The sequence below is a fragment of the Papio anubis genome, chromosome 1, assembly GCF_008728515.1.
Source record: "Papio anubis isolate 15944 chromosome 1, Panubis1.0, whole genome shotgun sequence".
NCBI classification, from domain to species: Eukaryota; Metazoa; Chordata; class Mammalia; order Primates; family Cercopithecidae; genus Papio; species Papio anubis.
The window spans coordinates 215,234,074-215,261,063 of NC_044976.1; the positions used below are offsets into that span (position 1 = coordinate 215,234,074).

At 42.7% G+C, this 26,990-nt stretch overlaps 1 protein-coding gene across 1 annotated transcript in view; it reads right to left on the reverse strand.

Moving 5' to 3' along the window:
* Positions 1-2,768: 2,768 nt before the first annotated feature.
* SMYD3 (SET and MYND domain containing 3) overlaps positions 2,769-26,990 on the reverse strand; it is a 758,734-nt gene continuing 734,512 nt past the window's right edge. The window contains exons 11-12 of the mRNA XM_017953214.3: positions 24,119-24,227; positions 2,769-3,091 (exon numbers count right to left, since the gene is read on the reverse strand). Of these exons, the coding sequence (XP_017808703.3) occupies positions 2,990-3,091; positions 24,119-24,227 (211 nt within the window). The 3' untranslated portion in view covers positions 2,769-2,989. The remainder of the gene's footprint in view (positions 3,092-24,118; positions 24,228-26,990) is intronic.

Below are 26,990 nucleotides of genomic sequence, written 5' to 3' on the forward strand. Positions count from 1 at the left end.
CCATTGTTTTGACAAATCTGGCAAAAACAGGCAATGGGGAAAGGAATATCTATTTAATAAACGGTGTTGGGAAAACTGGCTAGCCATATGCAGAAAACTAAAACTGGACCCCTCCCTTAAACCTTATACAAAAATTAATTCAAGTTGGATTAAAGACTTAAACATAAGACCTAAAATCATAAAAATCCTAGCAGAAAACCTAGGCAATACCATTAAGGACATAAGCACGGGCAAAGACTTCATGACTAAAACACCAAAAGCAATGGCAACAAAAGCCAAAATTGACACGTGGAATCTAATTAAACTACAGAGCTTCAGCACAGCAAAAGAAGCTATCATCAGAGTGAACAGGCAACCTACAGAATGAGAGAAAATTTTTGCAATCTATCCATCTGACACAAGGCTAATATCCAGAATCTACAAAGAACTTAAATTTACAAGAAAAAAACAAACAACCCCATCAAAAAGTAGGTGAAGTTTATGAACAGACACTTCTCAAAAGACGACATTTATGTGGCCAACAAACATATGAAAAATTGCTCATCCTCACTGGTCATTAGAGAAATGGAAATCAAAACCACGATGAGATACCATCTCACACCAGTTAGAATAGCCATCATTAAAAAGTCAGGAAACAACAGATGTTGGAGAGGATGTGGAGGAATAGGAATGCTTTTACACTGTTGGTGGGAATGTAAATTAGTTCAACCATTGTGGAAGACAGTGTGGCAATTCCTCAAGGATCTAGAACCAGAAATACCATTTGTCCCAGCCATCCCATTACTGGGTATATACCCAAAGGATTATAAATCATGCTACTATGAAGACACATGCTCACATATGTTTATTGAGGCACTATTCACAATAGCAAAGACTTGGAACCAATCCAAATGTCCATAAATAATAGACTGGATTAAGAAAATGTGGCACATACATACCATGGAATACTATGCAGCTATAAAAAAGAATGAGTTCATGTTCTTTGCAGGGATATGGATGAAGCTGGAAACTGTCATTCTCAGCAAACTAACACAGGAACACAAAACCCAACACCACATGTTCTCATTCATAAGTGGGAGTTGAACAACGAGAACACACAGACACAGGGAAGGGAACATCACACAATGGGGCCTGTCGAGGGGGTGGGGGACTAGGGGAAGAATAGCATTACGAGAAATACCTAATGTAGATGACGGGTTGATGGGTGCAGCAAACCACCATGGCATGTGTATACCTATGTAACAAACCTGCACGTTCTGCACACATACCCCAGAACTTAAAGTATAATAATAATAAACCTCGAATGAGAGAGAAAAAAAAAAAAAAAGCTAACTGATACAAGTACCAGACCAGACAGTGTCCATTTTGAAGATGGGGATGTGTCTTATTCAGTCTTTGTATCTCCTTTCCCTAAAAACACTGTAACCATTCAATATGTATATGTGGAACTGGGTAGAAATGGCCCCTTGAAAAGGCTGCAATTAAACCCCTTTTTCTCAAGGCTACTCAGTCACAGGAGGGATTCCAGTGCACCCAGAATTCCACTTCTACATTTTTATAAAATGGGCTTCAAAATACCTACCTTGTCATGCTCTTGTGGTTGTTAAAGATACTGTGTGCTTTAGAGATGTCCCTGACACACAATAGATGGCAGCTCAAGCAGAAACAAGCTTATGGAAAGGCTTTTGAACTCATCAGCATGCAGGAGATTGTGCATTTTTTTTTATATCAAACTGGTCACTATGTGTTCAGCCTAAGAGGACTCCAGTTTCAAGTCATCAGCTTTCTCTGTTGCAGAAGAAAGGTTGGTTCCTTCATGCTCCACCAGACATCCATGTGCCGTTCTAACAGTGCCTGGTCAGAGGACTCGCAGCGCCCTCCAGGAAAGATGGGGAGGGCTCCTGAGCGGGACTCAGGAATGTGGGTTTTGCCGCTCTGGATTCTGCCACCACCCATTTCCTTGCGTGTGAAATAAAGTGTGGATGACTGCATGCTCTGTAAGAATCCTTTCAGCTCTAGGAATCCAAGGCCTTCAGTTACCACCAGAGTGTCACCTAAGCGTGAGGGGCTGCACTGCTCACAGGATCACTGAGCCATAAGAGAATTTACATGTCTAGGAGTGGAGAAAAAAAAGGTTTTCTGTATTTGTCTAAAGCAGAAAGGCAGAAAAACAGGCCAAAGAATTAGGAAATAATAAAGAGGGAAAAGAAAGCAAGCAAGTCTGATTTGAGCTGGGATGCGAGAACCTTGCTTGCTGCAGGATAATGGAGCTTTACGCTCTGCAAACCACACTCACATGCTCACATGCTGAACCACACATTTGGGTCATTACAGACAAAATTTCAAGGAAAAAAAAGACATACACAAGGAGTTATAAAATGCTGTTGAGGAAGGTTTACACAAAGAGCTGTGAGACATTCGAAAAACTGGTTTTTGGCATTAAGACTTCCTATCCTTTTCTAATAATATCTAAAATGGCTTCCTCCTTTGTGTTGGAGATGCATTTGGAAGTAAATAACAAACACAAACATCATTTATCACAAAGAGCAAAAGACATCTCAAAATTCTGCTTCTTGCCAAAATGGACATGAAATTTTTGCTGGGAAGCAAATGTGAAAATAGTGACTTTTATCTAATTATCCCTACATGTATCCAAAAAGAAAGTTATAACTTATTTTGTCATGCTTGTAATAGGATTTTCTGTCTTGAATGTTGGTATTTTAAACATTAAAATCGCCAATGAGTAAGCAAATAAGACAATTACCAGATGGCATCCTCAACCAAATGTTTTGAATTTATTATAATCGTGCTTCACTACAACTAATGATTCTTGTGGTTTGCAAACAATGTCTGCCTTTATTTACCTACACAAACACAGAAGAGAATTTCCAATAGGAGAGGTTTACACAGCAAACAAAGTATAGAGTGTGTGACCTCAATAAGGCATTCAACGAAGACACACGCCATCCTTCCCTCTGACTGGGTTCCCTTAGGATGCCCTGATGTTGGCGTCGCATTCTTCTAAAAGTAGAATCAAATCTTCAATCAGGCTGTGTTCTCTGCCATGTGTCACTCTCATAATATCAAAAGCCTAAAGAGAAAGGACGGAAGACAGATTAGACCCCAAAATAGGTGAGCTCAGGCCATTCCCCACCTTTACCCCATGATGCCAGGGGCCTGGTGAACCCCATAGGTTTACAGGGTGAACAGTCTTTAATGGGCCCAAAGCACTTGGTTCTCCCAGCTAGAAAGTCACATGACAAGGGTGATTTCTGAATGTGGTATTTGGAAAGTAGACTCACTATTTGAGTCATGCTTGGGCCCAGTGACCATCGATCTTCAAAGACTGTCAGTGCACAGGTTTGGTGGGTAGTTACAAGGGTAAGAAGAGTTACCAAAACGATTGAGTCATATGGAAGACCATGCTGCTACCACCTGAAAATTTTTCTTTACTGTATACTCCATTCATTTCTCATCTATATGCACCGGGATTATTATATACATGTATTCTTGCATTTTTTTCATATTATACTATAGCATTGGCATTTTGACAGTCCTCTCCTTCACTCCCCATATTTAGTCCATTACTAAATCTTGTCAACTCTATCTCCAAAATATTGCTGAAATCTGTGTGGGCCTAAAACTACTTCAGTAATAGAGTACAATAGAAGTAAAGTGACAGACTTGTGAGACTAGGTCAAAAAGGCCTCTGTGTTGTTCACTGGTCAGTATGTTTGCTCCCAGAGCCAAGAGACTCCATGCTGTAAGGAAGCCCAAGCCACATAGAGGGAGGCCGTGTACAGGCACTCTGGCTGGCAGTCTTCGCCGAGCTCATCTTTCAAGGCATTCTAGACAAGGCACCAGACATGTACACAAATAAACCTTCAGACGATTCCAGCACCCAGCTGAAGACTGCCAGATCTGTCTTCCCAGATGGAACACCAGACGTTGTAGAAAAGAAGAAAGCCATTCTTATGCTGTATGCAAATTCCTGACCCACAGAATTTGTGTGATAATTTTGCTGTTGCTCACTCCATTAAGTTTTGGGATGGTTATGGAACAACAAACAACCAGAGTATCCTCAAAAATACTTTTGTAGGACAGGGTTCCAAGATGGCCGAATAGGAATAGCTCCAGTCTACAGCTCCCCGAGTGAGCAACACAGAAGATGGGTGATTTCTGCATTTCCAACTGAGGTACCAGACTCATCTCACTGGGGCTTGTCGGACAGCGGGTGCAGCCCACCGAGCATGAGCCAAAGCAGGACGAGGCATCGCCTCACCTGGGAACTGCAAAGGGTCAGGGAATTCCCTTTCCTAGCCAAGGGAAGCTGTGACAGACGGCATCTGGAAAATCGGGTCACTCCCACCCTAATACTGTGCTTTTCCAACAGTCTTAGCAAATGGCACACCAGGAGATTATATCCCACACCTGGCTTGGAGGGTCCCATGCCCACGGACCCTCGCTCATTGCTAGCACAGCAGTCTGATAGAACTGCAAGGCAGCAGCGAGTCTGGGGGACGGGCGCTTGCCATTGCTGAGGCTTGAGTAGGTAAACAAAGTGGCTGGGAAGCTCGAACTGGGTGGAGCCCACCGCAGCTCAAGGAGGCCTGCCTGCCTCTGTAGACTCCACCTCTGGGGGCAGGGCATAGCTAAACAAAAGGCAGCAGAAACCTCTGCAGACTTAAATGTCTCTGTCTGACAGCTTTGAAGAGAGTAGTGGTTCTCCCAGCATGGAGTTTGAGATCTGAGAACGGACGGATTACTTCCTCAAGTGGGACCCTGACCCCTGAGGAGCCTAACTGGGAGGCACTCCCCAGTAGGGGCAGACTGACACCTCACACGGCCGGGTACCCCTCTGAGACAAAGCTTCCAGAGGAACGATCAGGCAGCAAAATCTGCTGTTCAGCAATATTTGCTGTTCTGCAGCTTCCGTTGCTGATACCCAGGCAAACAGGGTCTGAAGTGGACCTTCAGCAAACTCCAACAGACCTGCAACTGACAGTCCTGACTGTTAGAAGGAAAACTAACAAACAGAAAGGACATCCACACCAAAACCCCATCTGTACCTTACCATCATCAAAGACCAAAGGTAGATAAAACCACAAAGATAGGGAAAAAACAAAGCAGAAAAGCTGAAAATTCTAAAATCAGAGCACCTCTCCCCCTCCAAAGGAACACAGCTCCTCGCCAGCAATGGAACAAAGCTGGATGGAGAATGACTGTGACGAGCTGAGAGAAGGTTTCAGATGATCGCACTTCTCCAAGCTAAAGGAGGAAGTTCGAATCCATCACAAAGAAGCTAAAAACCTTGAAAAAAGATTTGATAAATGGCTAACCAGAATAACCAGTGTAGAGAAGTCCTTAAATTACCTCATGGAGCTGAAAACTATGGCACAAGAGAACGACGTAATGAATGCACAAACTTCAAAGGCCAATTCGATCAACTGGAAGAAAGGGTATCAGTAACTGAAAATCAAATGAGTGAAATGAAGCAAGAAGAGAAGTTTAAAGAAAAAAGACTAAAAAGAAAAGAACAAAGCCTCCAAGAAATATGGGACTATGTGAAAAGACCAAATCTATGTCTGATTGGTGTACCTGAAAGTGACAGGGAGAATGGAACCAAGTTGGAAAACACTCTGCAGGATATTATCCAGGAGAACTTCACCAACCTAGCAAGGCACGCCAACATTCAAATTCAGGAAACATAGAGAGCCCCACAAAGCTACTCCTTGAGAAGAGCAACTCCAAGACACATAATTGTCAGATAACCAAAGTTGAAATGAAGGAAAAAATGTTAAGGGGACCAGACAGAAAGGTTGGGTTACTCACAAAGGGAAGCCCATCAGACTAACAGTGGATCTCTCGGCAGAAACTCTACAAGCCAGAAGAGAGTGGGGGGCCATTATTCAATATTCTTAAGGGAAAGAAGTTTCAACTCAGAATTTCAAATCCAGCCAAACTAAGTTTCATAAGTGAAGGAGAAATAAAATCCTTTACAGACAAGCAAATGCTGACAGATTTTGTCACCACCAGGCCTGCCCTACAAGAGACCCTGAAGGAAGCACTAAACATGGAAAGGATCAACCGGTACCAGCCACTGAAAAACATGCCAAAACATAAAGACCATCAATGCTAGGAATAAACCACATCAATTAACGAGCAAAATAACCAGCTAACATCATAATGACAGAATCAAATTCACACATAACAATATTAACCTTAAATGTAAGTGGACTAAATGCTCCAATTAAAAGACACAGACTGGCAAATTGGATAAAGAGTCAAGTCCCATCAGTTTGCTGTATTCAGGAGACCCATCTCACACGCAGAGACACACAAAGGCTCAAAATAAAGGGATGGAAGAAGATCTACCAAGCAAATGGAAAACAAAAAAAGGCAGGGGTTTCAATCCTAGTCTCTGATAAAACAGACTTTACACCAACAAACATCAAAAGAGACAAAGAAGGCCGTTACATAATGGTAAAGAGATCAATTTAACAAGAAGAGCTAATTATACTAAATATATATGCACCCAATACAGGAGCACCCAGATTCATAAAGCAAGTCCTTAGAGATCTACAAAGAGACTTAGACTCTCACACAATAGTAATGGGAGACTTTAACACCCCACAGTCAACATTAGACAGATCAACAAGACAAAGTTAAAAAGGATATCCAGGAATTGAACTCAGCTCTGCACCAAGCGAACCTAATAGACATCTACAGAACTCTCTACCCCAAATCAACAGAATATACATTCTTCTCAGCACCATATCACACTTATTCCAAAACTGACCACATAGTTGGAAGTAAAGCACTTCTCAACAAATGTACAAGAACAGAAATTATAACAAACTGTCTCTCAGACCATAGTGCAATCAAACTAGAACTCAGGATTAAGAAACTTACTCAAAACCGCTCAACTACATGGAAACTGAACAACCTGCTCCTGAATGACTACTGGGTACATAACGAAATGAAGGCAGAAATAAAGATGTTCTTTGAAACCAATGAGAACAAAGACACAACATACCAGAATCTCTGGGACACATTTAAAGCAGTCTGTAGAGGGAAAAGTATAGCACTAAATGCCCACAAGAAAAAGCAGGAAAGATCTAAAATTGACACCCTAATGTCACAATTAAAAGAACTAGAGAAGCAAGAGCAAACACATTCAAAATCTAGCAGAAGGCAAGAAATAACTAAGATCAGAGCAGAACTGAATGAGATAGAGATACAAAAAAACCTTTCAAAAAATCAGTGAATCCAGGAGCTGGTTTTTTGAAAAGATCAACAAAACTGACAGACCGCTAGCAAGACTAATAAAGAAGAAAAGAGAGAAGAATCAAATAGACACAACAAAAAAATGATAAAGGGGATATCACCACCAATCCCACAGAAATACAAACTAGAATCAGAGAATACTATAAATACCTCTATGCAAATAAACTAGAAAATCTAGAAGAAATGGGTAAATTCCTGGACACATACACCCTCCCAAGACTGAACCAGGAAGAAGCTGAATCCTTGAATAGACCAATAACAGGCTCCAAATTGGGGTAATAATTAATAGCATACCAGCCAAAAAAAGTCCAGGACCAGACAAATTCACAGCTGAATTCTACCAGAGGTACAAGGTGGAGCTGGTACCATTCCTTCCGAAACTACTCCAAACAATAGCAAAAGAGGGAATCCTCCCTAACTCATTTTTTGAGGCCAGCATCATCCTGATACCAAAGCCTGGCAGAGACACAACAAAAAAAGGGAATTTTAAACCAATATCCCTGATGAACATCGATGCAAAAATCCTCAATAAAATACTGGCAAACTGAATTCAGCAGCACATCAAAAAGCTTATCCACCATGATCAAGTGGGCTTCATCTCTGGGATGCAAGGCTGGTTCAACATATGCAAATCAATAAACGTAATCCAGCATATAAACAGAACCAAAGACAAAAGCCACATGATTATCTCAATAGATGCAGAAAAGGCCTTTGACAAAATTCAACAGCCCTTCATGCTAAAAACTCTCAATAAATTAGGTGTTGATGGAACATATCTCAAAATAATAAGAGCTATTTATGACAAACCCACAGCCAGTATTATAGTAAATGGACAAAAACTGGAAGCATTCCCTTTGAAAACTGGCACAAGACAGGGATGCCCTCTCTCACCACTCCTATTCAACATAGTGTGGGAAGTTCTGGCTAGGGCAATCAGGCAGGAGAAAGAAATAAAGGTATTCACTTAGGAAAAGAGGAAGTCGAATTGTCCCTGTTTGCAGATGACATGATTGTATATTTAGAAAACCCCATTGTCCCAGCCCAAAATCTCCTTAAGCTGATAAGCAACTTCAGCAAAGTCTCAGAATACAAAATCAATGTGCAAAATCACAAACATTCTTATACACCAATAACAGACAAACAGAGAGCCAAATCATGAATGAACTCCCATTCACAATTGCTTCAAAGAGAATAAAATACCTAGAAATACAACTTAAAAGGGACGTGAAGGACCTCTTCAAGGAGAACTACAAACCACTACTCAATGAAATAAAAGAGGACACAAACAAATGGAAGAACATTCCATGCTCATGGATAGGAAGAATCAACATTGTGAAAATGGCCATGCTGCCCAAGGTAATTTATACATTCAATGCCATTCCCATCAAGCTACCAATGAGTTTCTTCACAGATTGGAAAAAAGCATTTTAAAGTTCATATGGAACCAAAAAAGAGCCCACATTGCCAAGACAATCCTAAGCCAAAAGAATAAAGCTGGAGGCATCACGCTATCTGACTTCAAACTACACTACAAGGCTACAGTAACAAAAACAGCATGGTACTGGTACCAAAACAGAGATATAGACCAATGGAACAGAACAGAGGCCTCAGAAATAACACCACACATCTACAACCATCTGATCTCTGACAAACCTGACAAAAACAAGCAATGGGGAAAGGATTCCCTATTTAATAAATGGTGCTGGAAAACTGGGTAGCCATATGTAGAAGGCTGAAACTGGATCCCTTTCTTACACCTTATACAAAAATTAATTCAAGATAGATTAAAGACTTAAATGTTAGATGTAAAACCATAAAAACCCCAGAAGAAAACCTAGGCAATACCATTCAGGACATAGGCATGGGCAAGGACTTCATGTCTAAAACCCCAAAAGCAATGGCAACAAAAGTCAAAATTGACAAATGGCATCTAATTAAACTAAAGAGCTTCTGCACAGCAAAAGAAACTGCCATCAGAGTGAACAGGCAACCTACAGAATGGAAGAAAATTTTTGCAATCTACTCATCTGACAAAGGGCTAATATCCAGAACCTACAAAGAACTCAAACAAATTTACAAGAAAAAAACAAACAACCCCATCAAAAAGTGGGCAAAGGTTATGAACAGACACTTCTCAAAACTTCTTTATGCAGCCAACAGACACATGAAAAAATGCTCATCATCACCAGCCATCAGAGAAATGCAAATTAAAACCACAGTGAGATACCATCTCACACCAGTTAGAATGGCGATCATTAAAAAGTCAGGAAACAACAGGTGCTGGGGAGGATGTGGACAAACAGGAACACTTTTACACTGTTGGTGGGACTGTAAACTAGTTCAACCATTGTGGAAGACAGTGTGGTGATTCCTCAAGGATCTAGAACTAGAAATACCATTTGACCCAGCCATCCCATTACTGGGTATATACCCAAAGGATTATAAATCATGCTGCTATAAAGACACATGCACACGTATGTTTATTGCGGCACTATTCACAATAGCAAAGACTTGGAACCAACCCAAATGTCCATCAGTGATAGACTGGATTAAGAAAATGTGGCACATATACACCATGGAATACTATGCAGCCATAAAAAAGGATGAGTTCATGACCTTTGTAGGGACATGGATGCAGCTGGAAACCATCATTCTCAGCAAACTATCACAAGGACCGAAAACCAAACACCACATGTTCTCACTCATAGGTGGGAATTGAACAATGAGAACACTTGGACACAGGAAGGGGAACATCACACACCGGGGCCTATTGTGGGGAGGGGGTTGGGGGGAGGGATAGCATTAGGAGATATACCTAATGTAAATGACAAGTTGATGGGTGCGGCACATCAACATGGCACATGTATACATATGTAACAAACCTGCACGTTGTGCACATGTACCCTACAACTTAAAGTGTAATAAAAAAAAGAAAAAAAATTTTTTGTAATAAGTAAGAGATAAGCAATATGATCCTGCCCTGCCCAAATGGAGGGCGGGGTGGACTTGGGAGAAGGAAGGGACAACAGAACCACGGCATTTGATGTAAACGTGCCCAGGAAACTTGTAAAGATATGACGCTGGTGGCTGTTAATGCACCCAAAGTACCTGCAAGTGGCACTGAGGCTCTCAGCCTTAGCTACACAGTAGGATCAGCCAGGGAGCTTCAAAAGAGACACCCAGGCCCAGACCCTCCACATTGACAGCTGAAGCCCGCTCTCCAGGAAGGAGGCCTGGGCCCCAGGAGATTCCAACATGTCCTCAAAGTTGAAACCAACTGATACAGCAAACTCTCAACAAGTAACAGCAACTACTCATTATTCAATGTTAATTTATAGCCAGCATAATTACCATTTTAATGGTTGTATATAATGAATTCCATCATGTTTATAGACCATTATTTACTAAGCTGCTCCTGGAAATTTAGATCACTTTCAATTGTTTATTATGATATGATGCAGATCTGCCAGAATATATTCTTTGCCTTTCTTGGATATTTGCTGAAGAGCAATTCATAGGAGGTGGAATTCTTGAGCATGAACATCTTGAAAACCACAGAGATTTTAGACCTTGGTGGTGATGTAGTGAGACACCTGCATTTTACTATTAGGCATGCAGTAAAACTTTCAATTCCATATCGGAAAAAAGCTGAAGCTTCAAGAAACAAAGCATTTCAGGTGGAGGGTACTTTCAACCTCTGTTTCTGGCTGTTTTCACCTCTTTAATCTTCCCTTTAGGCTCGAAAGAAAACAGGCAGAGAGAGGGGGGCTAGATTTCCTGCAGAAAGAGAGAAAAGAGAGAGAGAGAGAGAAAGAGAAAGAGAGACACACACAGAGAGAGGAGAGAGACAGAGAGAGAGGGAAAGAGAGAGAGAGAGAGGGAAAGAGAGACAGAGAGGGAAAGAGACAGAGAGAAAGAGAAAAGAGAAAGAGAGAAAAGAGAGACAGAGAAAGAGAAAAGCAAGAGGGAGAAAGAGAGAGAAAAGAGAGAAAGAGGAGAGAGAAAGAGAGAAAAAGAGAAAGAGACAGAGAGAGAGAGAAAGAGAGAGACAGACAGAGAGAGAGAGAGAGAGAGAGAAAGGGCCAGCGCCTCAGACCCTGTCAGCCTGGAAGACAGCTCTGTTCTCAGAGTCCAGTTGTGAACCTGCACTGGCAGTCTGGCCCCTCCCCCTGTGACACCAGCTGCAAAGCCCAGAAGGTGGCTGGAGCTGAGATGCTGGCGGTGGGAATTCACTTCCTATCCAGGCGAGCAAGTCTGCTGGGTGGGTGCACAGCATCTGCCAGCGAATCCCCAGGCAGAGGGCTGTCCGGGAGTGCAGGGGAGGAGTTGGGACCAGCCCCCACCTTGCAAGCAGCCCAGCTCTAGGAGATTCTTCTGGGCAGAAGATTAAAAACAAATGTTTGATGCTATTCATGGAGCACATGCCTCATGTTTTATTCTCTTTTCTCCACACTGCCCTGGATCCTCCGCTGCTCTGGACATCTTAAGGTCTGAGGCAGAGACCTGTGTGACAGCGCAATTGCGGAAAGAGAAGGTTTCTCCGATCAGAGAGGCTTCATGGGAAATTCTCTTTCTTGAAAGCACTCTTAGATGTCCTCTTCCCTTTTACTCAACAGAGAGCCAAAATGCTTGTGATCTGGCAAAGGAAGATGAATGAGGCAGAATCACTGCCCAGAAAGATCTTTGCAGAGAGGGACATAACTCTCCATGCTGAAAAAGGCCAGGCCTAACCTGCTCAGCCTCACCTCCCTCCCTGCCCTCACAGACGCCCTCGGCTGGGTGAGGGCCTGGCCTTGTTGCTCAGAACTTCCAGACCAGCCTCTTTTTTGCCCCCTCCTGGTTACATTCTCCAGGTTGCCCATCTGAAGAATGATCTGTGCTTCTCTCTGACTTGACTCAGAGGCTGAATGACAAAGCCATCTTCTTACCACTTCAACAACGTAAGTTCATCGGCACGCTTCTGAACGTACTACAGACTCCAGTCTTCCCTCCTCGCTCTTTTCTTCCAGTTCCAGTGGTGAGCTTCACTTTCTCCTCTTTTGCAGCTTTAAGAATAAGGTCTAGTCCTCAAGGGCCGAAGTTAACTGCCACTGATCCAGTACATTCCTGTTCACGGAAGGGGCAGACCTGCCCATCCCACAGTAGGGTAACTACTTCCAGTTCCTCAGTCATTCTGGAATTAGAGCCACAGCCAGGAAGTGGGAGTTGCCTGGCCTTCCCCCAGCTTCACATCCACTCGTCCCAGTCTGTTTCCTTGAGGAAAGACCAGAACGATCATCCAGTCCATAACAACACCCTCTTGTTATGGAAGGAAGTGCTTCCTGAGGTCACCTGGCCCGAGAGTTAGGAGGAGGATGACCTCCGGGCTCTCAGGACTCAACCCAGTGCGTCCATTCCGTGACCACACAGGGAAGCCTCCCACTGTGAGCAGACTGCAGTGACCAGGGAGAGGCGCAGAGGCTGTCCTGGACACGGCTGCTGAGACGCTGCTGAGACACCCTGAGGGGACACAGGTGCCTTCCTCGTCACGATGCTGCTGGTCGTGTTCTGCGTTCTCTTACTTAGAGGTGAATGCATCACCAAAGGGGAGCAGGGGCAACCCTCGGGAATGTGTGTGTAGTCTGAGATACTACGTTTGGAGGATCTTGTCCATAGAGTGGCTAGAAACAGAGTGGGAATGGGTATGGGTAGGGGCAGAGAACTCATCTGAAGCGACTGAAAACAAAAACAAACTACTGAATATAGATTTAATTAACAAGCAAACATTGTACTTTGAGTGATGGGCAGATGTAGATGAGAAAGGGAGGGGAAAAAAGAGAAGAAAGAAGTAGGATTCAGTAATGAGCAAAATATGTTAGTGACGGTGTGTGCGGGTGTGTGCGTGGATGAATGGCGTGACACGGGTCAGCAGGAAGCTGCAATTCAGACCTGGTGATGAGGACATCTGGTCCTTGTCTTGAACATCACCTGGGCCTATGGGTGAGCTGGGGCAGGCAGTTCTCAATGATGTACGAAGAGGCCCCTGTATGGCCCGAGGCACAGCCCTTCAGCACAGCAGGAAGATGAGGCGGGCTTCCCCTCACATTACCATCCCCCAAAAAAGTTACAATAAATTTCTGACAAACCAGAGCAATTGTTACTAGTAGCTGTGTGTGTGTCTCCCTTCTCCTACCGCTCCCATCTGTCACACATGCGCATGTCAGAGAGGACAATTTTGGTTTAATTTCCTGCAGCAGCATATAAAACAGATTAAGGAAATATAAAATTGGAGCAGGCTGGTGTTGGGAAAAGCTTATCTCTTTCCATTAAATTTTATTTTTTTAATGGTAGCATTTAAAAAGAGCCTGCACATAATCTTCCACAGAACACTCACTTGAAGCCTCCAAGGAGGGTGCCTGCTGCACCCACATCCAGACTCTAAATGTCACATGAGAAGAGCAGCAGAGATTGTCTGCCACATGACAGGCATACAGTTAACTCAGTAATAGAGAAAGAGTCCCCAGACTTGATTTCAATTTCATCACATCTGCTTTTTTTTTAAGTAATTTTAGAATTGTGGTCATATATTAAATAAAATGAATTATATCAAATCATAACATTGGAAACAATATACCTTTCCTATTAATTTTAATATGAATATATTAAGCTTATCAAGGATCTCAAATAGTTTCTACCGTGAGCTTGAGGAATCCAGTAAGTGACTTCCCAAGTATGATTTAAATATGGATATAAAATCAGAGGGGAAAGAAATGTATGCATGATAAGAACCCCTAGAATCAAATCACAACAGGAAAAAATAAAGCAGATTTCCTTATTCTGCCCATCTCAGAATGAAAGAAAAGCAGAGATGGCCAGATGCGGTAGCTCGCGCCTGTAATCCCAGCACTTTGGGAGGCCAAGACGGGCGGATCACAAGGTCAGGAGATTGAGACCATCCTGGTTAACACGGTGAAACTCCGTCTCTACTAAAAAAAAAATACAAAAAACTAGCCAGGCGAGGTGACGGGCACCTGTAGTCCCAGCTACTTGGGAGGCTGAGGCAGGAGAATGGCATAAACCCGGGAGGTGGAGCTTGCAGTGAGCTGAGATCCAGCCACCGCACTCCAGCCTGGGTGACAGAGCGAGACTCCGTCTCAAAAAATAAAATAAAATAAGATAAAATAAAATTAAAACAATAATAAAACTAATAATAATAAAAAGAAAAGCAGAGGGTGGGGCACAGGGAGGAGGAAGCTGGTCTGGGGCATCCAAAGGAGGAAATGCAAGAAGCAAGAGGTACAACACGTTAAGCAGCTCTGGAGGCACAAAAAGCCCTTTGCAAGGACAGCAGAGAATCCCAGACTTTGATGACCCACCTCAGCTCGGCAGCACCCCTGGAGACCCCACCCTACTCTACACCTTGGATAACCCTCCAAGTGTACATTCTGCTGGAGAAATCTGTCCTCTTGGGAGGCAGAATTTCCTTAGAGATAACATCTACCCATTCATTCACTCAATACTGTCTGAGCAGCTGTAATGAATAAAACGTGGCCCTTGCCCTGGGAGAAGCTCTGGCATAGTCAGAGGGACAGAAAGTAAATACCAGATCATTACAGTGGAACAGTGTGTGTTCAACAGAGATGCAAAGTGCTGGGGCACCCAGAGGAGGGAGGAACCAGGTGGCCCACAGGACCCTTAGGAGGGATTACAGATGTGGTGAGCTCAGGTCTGTGCTTTCCAGTGGTAGTAACCATTCCAGAAGAAGCATTGCTGTTGTGCCACTGTTCAATCAATCAATCAATCAATCAATCTTTATTAAGCCCTGAGAGACCCTGAAGAAGTTATGTTTCCTCAGCTAAATAATGAGACTGGACAAGATAAATTCTAAGAGCAACCCAAGTCCCAATGTGTTGTACAGTGTGCTGTGCCAGACACAGAGCTAGAAGGTGTGGATTTGGTTTTGTTTCCAAATATTGCTACTGATTTCCAATTTAATTCCATTGTGATCAGATAATTTGCTGTGTATTAACTTGAATGTTTTTAGGTTTATTGAGATCTGTTTTATGGCATGAAAATGGTCTCTTTTTGTACTATAGTTACTTTAAAAATGTGCATTCTGTTACTGTTGGGTAAAGTGTTTTCTAAATGTCAGATCCTGCTGGTTGATGGTGTTACGGAATTATTTTGTATCCTTGCTGAGTTTCTGTCTAGTTGTTCTACCAGCTGTTGACAGAGGAGGTTTGATGTTCCCAGCTGTGCTTATCTGTCCATGTCTCCTTACAGCTCTATCAGTTTTTGTTTCTCATGCTTTGTGACTGTGTTATTTGGTGCATACATATTTAGTACTGCTATGTCTTTTTGGTAGACTGGCCTTTTTTTCATTATACAATGTCCCTTTCTGTCTCTCATAACATTTTCTTTGCTCTGAAGTCTACTTTACTTAATATTGATATAGCTACTTCAGGTTTCTTGTGATTGTGTTTTTATAATATATTTTTTTCCATCCTTTTGCTTTCAACCTATTTGTATAATTCTATTTAAAAAGAATTCTTACAGACAACATATGCTTGGGTCATGTGTTAAAAATCTTTTCTACTAATCGCTGTCTTTTAATTGGTGTATTTAGGAAATTTACACCTTTTACATAGACCACTTACATAATTTACAATGTTATTATTAATATAGTAGGGCTTAAATCTGCCATTTAATTTTTTGTTTTTCATTTGCTCTCTTTTTGTTTGTTTCTTTTTCCTGCATTCCTGTGGGTTAAACTTTTTTTAGAATTTCATTGCTTTTGAGTGTATTACTTTATATAGTTTTGTGGTTACTCCAGGTCTTATTATTTACATATATTTTATATATATATACGCACACACTATATATATACACATAACTTGCATATACCTACGTATGTATATATGTATATATACACATATATATGTATATACCTTATCATAGTTTACTAGTGTCATTTTACCAGTTGAACTCAAGTGTACAAACCTTACTTTCCTTTACATTTTACCCTCCCCCACTCCCCCATTTGGAATACAATTGCCCTAAATATTTCTACTACATACATTTAGAATCATATCAGATAGTGTATAATTTTTGCTTCAACTATCAAACAATCTAGAAAACTCAAAGGGAGAAGGAAAGATCATTTTACTTACCCACATTTTTGCTGACCATGTTCTTTCTTCTTTCCTGATGTTCCAAGAGCCTTCTTTTATCATTTTCTTTCTGTTTAGAGAATTTCTTTAGCCATTCTTTTACAGTAAGTCTGCTAGTGACAAGTTCTTTTAGTTTTCCTTCATCTGAAAATGTCTTGATTTCTTCTTCATTCCTGAAGGGTATTTTTGCTGGACAAGATAAATTCTAAGGGCAACCCAAGTTTTGGGTTATCAGTTCTTTTCTTTCAGTAGTTGAAAAAAATATGCTACTTTCATCTGGCTTCTGTGGTTTCTGATGAGAAAAATCACTGTCATTCAAATTGTTTTTCCTGTACAGGTAAGTTGTCATTTTTCTTTTGCTGCTTTTAGGACTTATTTTGTGTGTGTGTTTAGTTTTCAGAAGTTTGAGTATGATCCACAGTCTTGGTGTGAACTGCTTTTGGTTTATACTGATCGGGGTTCACTTAGCTTCTTGAATCTACAGGTTTATGTCTCCTGCCAAATTTGGAGAGTTTTCCACTATTAATTCTTTTTTTAAAAAACAATGTGGCAAAGTACACAAAACACTAATAGTTATCATTTTAACTATTTTTAACTCTTGAGTAGCATTAAGTACATTCACATTGTTGTGTAACCATTACTACTATCCATAACTTTTGCATCATGCTGTACCGAAACTGTGCACCCATTAAACAATAACTTCCCATCCCCTCCTCCCTTCGAACTCTGGTAACCACTGTTCTACTTCGGTCTCTAGGTATTTGACTGTTCTAGGTACCTCATATAAGTGGAATAATATGATATTTGTTCTTCTCTGTCAGGCTTATTTCACTTTGCATAATGCCTTCAGGGTTCATTTATGTGTAGCATGTGTCATAATTTTATTCCTTAAGGTTGAATAATATTCCATTGTATGTATATATCCCATTCTATGGTTTGCTTTTTATTCTGTTGATGGTATCCTTTGATGCCCAAAAGTGTTTAATTTTGGTGAAGTCCAATTTGTTTATATTTTCTTTTGTAGACTGTACCTTTGGTGCCATATCCAAGAAATCATTAGTATGTCCAATGTCATGAGGCTTTTTCCTTAATGTGTTCTTCTAAGAGTCTAGTAGAAGCTTTTGATCTTACGTTTAGGTCTTTTATCCTTTATATGGTGTTAGGTAAGGGCCTAACTTTACTCTTTTGCATGTGGATATACAGTTTTCCCCAACACTATTTGTTTTACTTTATATGGTGTTAGGTAAGGGCCCAACTTTACTCTTTTGCATGTGCATATACAGTTTCCCCAACACTATTTGTTGAAGACACTGTCCTTTTTCCATTGAGTGGTCTTGGCATCCATGTTGAAAATCACTTGACCATATATGCGAGGGTTTATTTCTGGGCTCTCTATTCTATTCCATTGGTCTATATGTCCATCTACGCCAGTATCACTCTGTTTTGACTACTGTAGCTTTCTCATAAATTTTAAAATCAAGAACGGTGAGTTCTCCATGTTTGTTCTTCTTTTTCAAGACTGCTTTTGGCTATTTGGAATTCCTTGAGGTTCCATATATATTTCAAGATGTATTTTTCTATTTCTTCCCCAAAAAAGCCATTGGGATTTTGATAGAGATTGCATTGAATCTGAAGATCATTTTGGGTAATATTGACATCTTAATAATACTAAGTCTTCCAACCTATGAACATGAGATGTAATTCTCCTTATTTATGCCTTCTTCATGGAGAATAATTGAGTATGTTACTCAGTTTTGTGTTATTGCAAATGGCATTATTCTCTTAATTTTGTTTTCGAATTGTTGATTTTTCGTGTTTAGAAATACAACTGATTTTTGTGAGCCAAGATTGCACCACTGCACTCCAGCCTGGGTGACAGAGCAAGATTCCATCTCAAAAAAAAAAAGAAATACAACTGATTTTTGTGTGTTGATTTGTATCCTGCTACCTTGCTTAATTCACTTATTAGCTGTAACATTTTTTGGGGTGTGTGTGTAATCTATAGAGCTTTCTCCATATGAGATCATATTATCTGTATATAGAGATAATTTTATTTCATCCTTTCCAATTTGGATGCCTCCACCGTTATTTCTTCAAGCACTTTTTCCACCTCACCCTCTTTTACTTCTCTTTCTGGGACTCCAATGTTAGATCTTTTTGTTATTGATCCTCTGAGGCACCGTTCAATTTTACTTTTTCTTCAGTATTTTTTTCTGTTTTTCAGGTTGGGCAGTTTCAATTGTCTTATCTTCACATTCACCAATTCATTCCTCTGTTTCCTCCATTCTGTTGTGGAGCTCCCTTCTGTTTACTTTGATTATTATATTTATCAGTTCTTAAATTTCTATTTGTGTCTTCTTTATGGCTTCTACTTAACTGAGGTTTTCTACTTTTTCCATTTATTTTGGGGGTGTTTGTAATTCCTTGATGAAGCATTTTTATCACGGCTGCTTTAAAATCTGTCAGATTATTCTAACATCTCTGTTATCTTGGAATTGGCGTCTACTAATTGCTTTGATTTTCATTAAGATTGAGGTCTTCCTGGTTCTTGTCACAGTGAGTGATTTTTAACCGAAGCACAGACGTTTTCAGTATTCTGTTATGAGACTGAATTTTACCTCAACCTGCTTTAGTGGCTTTCTCTGACATTGCTCCAGCAAGAGAATGAGGTGATGATACCCTATTACTGCCAGGTGGAGGTACAAGTTCACGTTCCCCATCTGACTCCTTGTTGCTACTGAACTTACACTTCCTGGTAGGTAAATTTCTGCTTATTGCCCATAATACGGCTTAATCACTGTGTTTGCATTTTATCCGTTATTTTCTCTTTTTTGGTTCAAAAACACACTCTTGGAACTATTATTCTCCATTTGGAGGTCAGTAGGAACCATTCATAAATATCAGGGCTAGGGGCTTCCAAACAACTCTTTGAAGGTATTAGTGACAACTATGGAACATCGTCTCTGTCTGCCTTCTTATTCTACCTCTTTCCCTCCCACCTCCCCACACGGTAAAGTATGATGTTAAGTGTTTAGAGGAGGGCTTTTTAACCTAGACACCATGGACACTTAGTCCATGGAAGGGCTTCAGGGAGCCTCTGAAGCCGCCATCCACACCAAATATACAAAAGGTTGTGTATATGTAACCTTTCTCTGGTTAGTCAGTGGCCCTTATCAGATTCCTAAATAGGGATCGACCAAAGAGGTTAAGAATCACTGTAGCAGATAAAGGCATGGGACCAACAGAACTGCATGCTCTAAATCAGCCATTGCTGGGGCTGGAAATCAGGGTGGCTGATGCAAGAATAAAAGAAGCAGTCTCTAGGACTTGCGGCCTTGTGCTCTCTATTTAGATGCAAAAAAAGCTAAAAAAATGCTCAAGATATAAAATACTTCAATAAAATTAAAAGAGAAGGGAAAAATTATGATACAAAAAGTTTAAATACAGATTTTAAAAAAATGGATACCGAGGGGAAAGAAGTCTAAGTTTTGGAACCAGACTTTTGCTAAAAAGCAACTCCACTAGGGCCGGGGTGTGGGAGCCTGCAGCATGCAGCGTTCACAGGAAAAACCAGCTCTGATTAACAAGACAGCCCACATGGGCTGTCCTTGAGGTCCAAGAAGTCAAATTAGTAGTAAACAAAAGCCTTCTAAGAAATAAATGGAAAGAAATAAAAGTAGATTAGAGACAGGAGAGGGCAGGAGGGAAGCACTGGGAAGGGACCCCAGGACTGTCCCGTGGCAGCAATCAGAAGAATTTCAGCTGAGCCCAGTGGAAACGGAAGATGAAACCAAATCAGAGCTGGGCTAAGTGGATTCCTTTCCTGGAGGAGGCTGGAGCCTAACTGAATCTGTAATAAATCTCTGTGTCTGAAGCTCCTCTGATTTCTGTTCAAACTCAGTCTTCAAAAACCTTATTCAAGTGATTTCATTCCATTATTTCCAGGGTTTCTAAGACAAGAAAGAGCATCCCAGGGGTGCCTGTCTGAAGATGACATCAGTTTCAAAAGGCAAAGAGTATAGCCTCCCTTTTCCCTCTCCAGGTTACCCGAGTCCTGAGAAAGCTCAGGAAAGAAAGACTTTCTGCAGGAAGACACTGACCTGCTTCTAGACTCCCAGGTCACGTGAGTTTTCCTAGGGATGGATACATTCAGGCCATCCCTCCACTAGCAAATGCTCAGCAAAGGTCATGAGAAGATCTGGTCCATTAACCATAAACAGCTAAACAGCAGGGTCGGGGGAGGCTTTTAAAGTCTTCTATCCATTACCAAAATCCATTCATTCAAGCATGTCTTTAACAGAGCTCGCAGTATTGGGGGCTTGTGTGTCTATGTTAGGTGGCACCAGAAGACACAAAAGGAATGTAAGGTCCCTTGAGGAATTCCCACTCACCTTGGGGAGCAGGCATAGAACATAACTGTTCACCAGAGGAACCACCGTGTACCCCAAACTACAAACACAAGTATTGAACAGGCCAGCTAGTGGGAGAGTGATCAGAACAAGCGTTCCTGTAACAATACCCATCTTTAATCGTTTCAAAATGCTAGAGATTGGCCAGCACACTCTTGCGCATTGCCTCGCTTACTCCTCAAAACAACTCTGTGGGATAGCTATCAGCCTCCTTTTACAAATGAAATTATATTCAGAGATTAATGCAAATGGTAGGACTGGAACCTGGACGTACTGAGTCTAAGTCCTTGCACTCTTTCTACGACTCTGCCAGGAGTGCATGTTTGCTCCCTGGTTGATCATCAGACCTCGGCAAGAGACTCAATGACTTTTGTAGAGACACATAGCAAGTTTGGGTAAGGCCACCATTTAACCCCAGGCCTCATGACAGATAATCTGACGCTGCTCCCAGAATACCTTTCAACTGGCATCTATCGGGGTGCATGCCTGAGCTTCACCTTGGTACCAAGAGCAGGAAAAGCTAACATGATTACCAAGAGAAGCTTCTGAAAGAGGCGATGCAACCTCATCAGAAGAGTACGAGGGCAGCAGAACAGACCTGGGCATGAGGGATGGAAAGGGCAGTAAGAGGGTCATCAGAAGGGCTGGTGATGGTCAGTACCATCAGCCCAGGCCACATTATCCTGAAAACCCATAGCGAGATGTCTGTCTGGGTTTGTTCAGGCTTGTCCTCATAGCTGGGGGTTTTAGATGTCTCCTTCAAGAGTTCTGTATGCAATGGCAATGAACAAAGCTTCACGGAAAGAAAAGCAGCAATCTAAATCTTCTCTGATTTCTCTCCCTTATTTTCCCCAAGTTGGCAACAGGAGTTCGGCTAGAGCTTAAGGGATTTCTACACACTGATCTTACTAGACAGCCTCATCTATTTAATTGGACCAGTCTAGAGGGAAAGAACAGAGCCTTGGTTTCTGGACTGGATTTAATGACTTGTACATGTTTATTTCCTCCATTAAATTGTACACTCCATACTGATTTTTTTTGTTTTTTTTTTTTGAGACGGAGTCTCACACTGTCGCCCAGGCTGGAGGGCAATGGTGCAATCTCGGCTCACTGTAACCTCTGCCTCCTGGGTTCAAGCGATTCTCCCATCTCAGCCTCCTGAGCAGCTGGGATTTCAGGCACCCGTTATCATGCTTGGCTAGTTTTTGTATTTTTGTAGAGATGGGGTTTCATCATGTTGGCCAGACTGGTCTTGAACTCCTGACCTCAGGTGATCTGCCTGCCTCGGCCTCCCAAAGTGCTGGGATTATAGATGTGAGCCACTGCACCCAGCCTGGGTCTTATCCAAAGTAGCAGAAGTATTTGATCACCGTGTTGAATTAAATTGAACAAATACACCTGGCTTTGCCTCGTGTGAATTTCGGGGAGCTCTTGCATGTCTCCAAACCTGAGCGCCTTCATTTTTCAAATAGGAAGGAATTCCTGTTTGTCCCGCTGACCTCATACAGCTGTCATCTGTCATGAGGACTAAGTATGATCACGTATCATGTATGTACGAGCAGTATTCATAGTTTCTAGTCCCATATAAACACAAAGGTCTAGTTTGATCACTTACAAACATTTGCTTGCAGGTGGCCCTGTGTTGGGTATATCATACATTAGGAAATTTCCTGTACATCATTTTTCTGTCAAGACTTTCACACAGTAAGCCCTTAATAAGGATCTTCTGTACCTCGCTGATTCGACTGGCTAAGTACCCCCAAGACCAGAAAAGGAAAGTCCTTCCTGAGGCTGCACCAGACAGTGCGGTGTTCTTCCCCCAGCCTGGGTACACATGCCAGACATGATCAAAAGAACAGGAAGAGCTGAGTGCCTTCAGGAAATCCGAGTGTTACTCCTCTTGGCCACATGCTGACTTTATTTAAAGACCAAATGAAGGCACTCTGGCTAGCATTCGGCAAAAATGAGCACGGGGGAATCTTATTTTTAAGAATCCCTCAGGCATTTGTCATTTCTCTCAGGTCCATGTGGGCGGCTGCCAATGTTATGGGATCAGCCGGCCCCTGGACACGCCCTGAGCAACCCTGATGCCCGATCCTTCCACCGCCACTCTTCCACACACAAGGGCATGGCGGCCCAGAGGGTCCTGTTAAAGTGTCAAGTGCTTCCTATGATACCCACACGCCAGGTCTCCATATGACCCACCGGTGCCTGGCTAGGTTAGCATGTGAGCTCTCTTTTGGAAGGGTCACGGACTGGAGGAGAGGAAGTTCTGCTGAGGTGGGAAAGCTAGACAGCAGAGAGCCCTGGGCTCCTCTGGGCAGAGGAGACTCCTTAAGCGGGTAAAACTAACCACCGTGTTTTAACAAGGTATTCCAACCCTAAACCAGTTCTCCCATTTAGTTTCTTGACACTTACTGCTAGAACCATATTCACTGACTCCTTCCCTTCCTCCTTCCTCCTTCCCCCAATAACGAATACTTCCTAAGTTCCAGATACCTTCATGGCACTGAGCTGGTTACCAAGATAACCACGAAGCCCTCACGCTCTCCTGGGGGCAGGGGTAGGGGTGGCCATCAGGTATGCCTACTGCGATGTGAAAAGGGCTCTCCTGGCAAGGTGGGCAGAGAGCTGCAGGGGTAGGACGGCAAAGTAACACTGGAGTTAGGCCTTAAGGGATTACGGAGTTCTGTCAAGCCCAGGGGGTTGTGATGGGGAAGGCGTTTAAGGCAGAGGAAATAGCTGTGTGAGGACGGAGGAGTGAGAAGTTCAGGGTCACGGTGGGTCCTGGTGAGCAGCAGTGAGCACTGGGTGGGTGGAAAGGGAGAGAGGAAGGGCGGGGAGAAGAGACTGCAAAGCTGAACTGCCACAAAGAGGGTCAAGGGCTTGCCGTGCAAGGGATATAGACTGTTCTGTGGGCAATGGGGAGGCGGCACAAACGAGTTGACCTTGTGGAGAGGGCACAGGAGCAGTGGTGTTCTGAGGCTGGTTTGCACCAGGGTGCAAGAGTAATTGTTAAGATTATTTTTACAAGAAGGTTGATTTTACATTTAAAATCAGCCATGGTTGGCATGCCTGCATCACAGAAATAGGCAAATGTCACAAAGCAGGTTTTTTTTCCAGAGTGGTTGTTAAACACTTACCAGCACACATTGGGCATGCGTGTGTATGCATGCCCACATATGTAGAGTTGCTAACCAATAACAAAAGGGTTCAGCAACAGCAGAAAAAAAGGATGCCAGGCAGAACTACGTGAGATTTTGGCACACTCACCAGTCTGAGATTCTTCATTGCTTGGGGAAACATGCCTTGATGTAGCTGCAGTTTGCCAACTTTCATCACTTGAACCCCTCTGACGGGATGGCTTCCTGGGAAAAAAATCCTGGAAGAAACCACACAGCAAACAGTGTCAGCAGCTCTCACCTTTACAGTCAGCATTTCATCAGGAGACTATGAAAGTAGGAGCAAACACCAGCTGTGAATGTCAATGAGGAAATTAGTTTTGCAATCCAGGAGAATGCAGTACTGAGGGGAATTAACACACAATCCACAATCGGTCTCCAGCTCCTCCACGTTTTGTGTTAGGGAAAAAAAATGATAGGACTAGAAGGTCCCCCTCATAAACACTAGAGAAGAGAAACAAAAGTTTGGAGCTCTGCACTGATATTTGGGAGGGATGCGGCGGGGAGAACAGGTGCTAATCTTCTCCTCCAGGCTCCTCCCTGAAGCGCTAGCACTAGCAGAGCCCTGGAACAGAAGATTGCCTCTCAATACATATTTGTTGAATAAATAAAGTTTTCATGATCCCCCAACTAGATATTACCACATCCCCCTTTTAACCGCAAAGCCCTTTGATGGAATCTCAGCTGTGGAGTCCATCATGGAACACCTTTCTTATAAGCACGTGTGTATTTATTTATCATCTCACTGGATTATAATGCTTTTTATTCAGGCACCCCATCTGCGTTCTCCATGACGTCTGACATGCAGGAGGAACTCCATCCATGCTGGACCCCTTTCACACAGAACAGAATAGAATACGGTGTTGTCGTGGACCAAAGAAAGGACTGCACACACCTCCAGCTACCCGGTGTTTCAGAGCCTGTGATGAGCTGTATTACTTCAATTCAACAAGAATTCACCACCTTGAATTTAACCAAATATGAGTAGTTTGGCCTGTTCGGGCACCAATACCCCCTACCCCTACTCTTAGAGAACAATGAGCCCCTGCTGTATACGCACAATTGTCTCTGGGGGAAATGCCTACACACACACACACACACACACACAACCACAGTTTAAATGAGCTTTTCAGGCCAGGTGTGATGGCTCCCACCTGTAATCCCAGCACTTTGGAGGCTGAGGCAGGCGGATTGCTTGAGCTTAGGAGTTTGAGACCAGCCTGGGTAACATGGCAAAACCCTGTCTCTATAAAAAATACAAAAATGAGCCAGGTGTAGTGGAGCAAGCCTGTAGTCCCAGCTACCTAGGACGCTGAGGTGGGAGGATCACTCGAGCCCAGGGGGCTGAGGCTGCAGTTTCACACCACTGCACTCCACCCTGGGTGACAGAGTGAGACCCTGTCTCAAAAAAAGAAGTTTTTTCCTTAAGGCTGAATCATCCCATTAGACACAAGACACACATTCCTGCAGGAGTTAAAACAAGGTTACATGATGGAGCATGAGTCAGCGCCCAAGCAAGGCATAACTTAATGTACACTAGATGTTCAAGTTTGTTGAACTGAACTGAGAAAATGATACAAGTATTGTGAAGACAAAGAGGTGACTGACGGCTGGACCGGGGAAGGCTTCCTGGAGCAGGGAAATTGGACTTACACTGGCTCCCAAGGATTTGGAGAGGCTTGGCTGGGTAGGAGAAGGGAAGTGTATCCCAACCGTCAGAGAGAACGAGCAAGGGCTCACTCTAAATGCGGCTTCTCCAGGGACAGAGGTGCCTGCCCACAGACATCAATAAGATAATCCTAGAATCCATCAGTTATACAGGGCTTGCCATGTGCCAGGCACTGTTCCAACTGCTTTTCATCCAGGAACCCAGAGAACCCCATCTAAGCTCTATGATGTAATAGTGATGAGGCAGATTTACCAGGAGAGACAGGTATGTTCTCTGACAAGTGCACACATATCTGCAAACCATTCCCTCTCGCTGAATCTTAACTCTTCCCCCCACGAAATGTGATATGGAAACATTTGTTTTCATTCATGCTCTTAAAAAAGTAGAAAGCAGTACCTGGGAGGAAAGTATTTAAACCGACAGAAGATTGGGCATGCCTCTTAAAAAGCTGAAAAGGGCCTAGGCACAGTGGCTCACACCTGCAGTCCCAGCACTTTGGGAAGCCGAGGCGGGCAGATCACGAGGTCAGGAGTTTGAGACTAGCCTGGTCAATATGGTGAAACCCCGCCTCTACTAAAAATACAAAAATTAGCTGGGCATGGTGGCACGCGCCTGTAATCCCAGCTACTCGGGAGGCTGAGGCAGAACTGCTTGAACCTGGGAGGTGGAGATGGAGGTTGCAGTGAGCTGAGATCGCGGCACTGCACTCCAGCCTGGGCAACAAGAGCAAGACTCCATCTTAACAAAAAAAAAAAAAAAAAAAAAAAAAAAAGGCTGAAAAGGGAGCAGAAGGGGGAACAACAAAGGAGACACCTGGGTCCTGGATTTTTCTTCATCACTTTACCTCTCTCACCCCTTACAAAATGAACATCATTATCTATTTGTGTAGAAATAACTTTAAGATTCCCAGACAAAGGGCATAAGTGCAGGACGCCATTATCAGAGGGTAATTACCCTGGTCACTTTCCTTGAAAAGCACACCTGGATTTGGGGTGTTATATTATTGCTATGAATGTGGCATCATTAAATTTAAAGGTCAAAAAGTGATTTTACACTAATAATCACTCCACAAAGTGGATGTCTGTCATGTCAGTTAGAAGAAGGAAAGAAAATTTCAGTTCTACGACGGTAGAGAAAGCGGTGCGTCATTACGCCATGACAGGTACCTGCCCCGGTCACTCGGATATTTCAAAATGAAGTAGAGCTTACTAAGGAGAGCATGAGGAAGCGCTTGTAACGGGGGACTTCCAAATAAATATTTACAGGGCAGTCTCACAGCTCTGTGGGGCTGCCG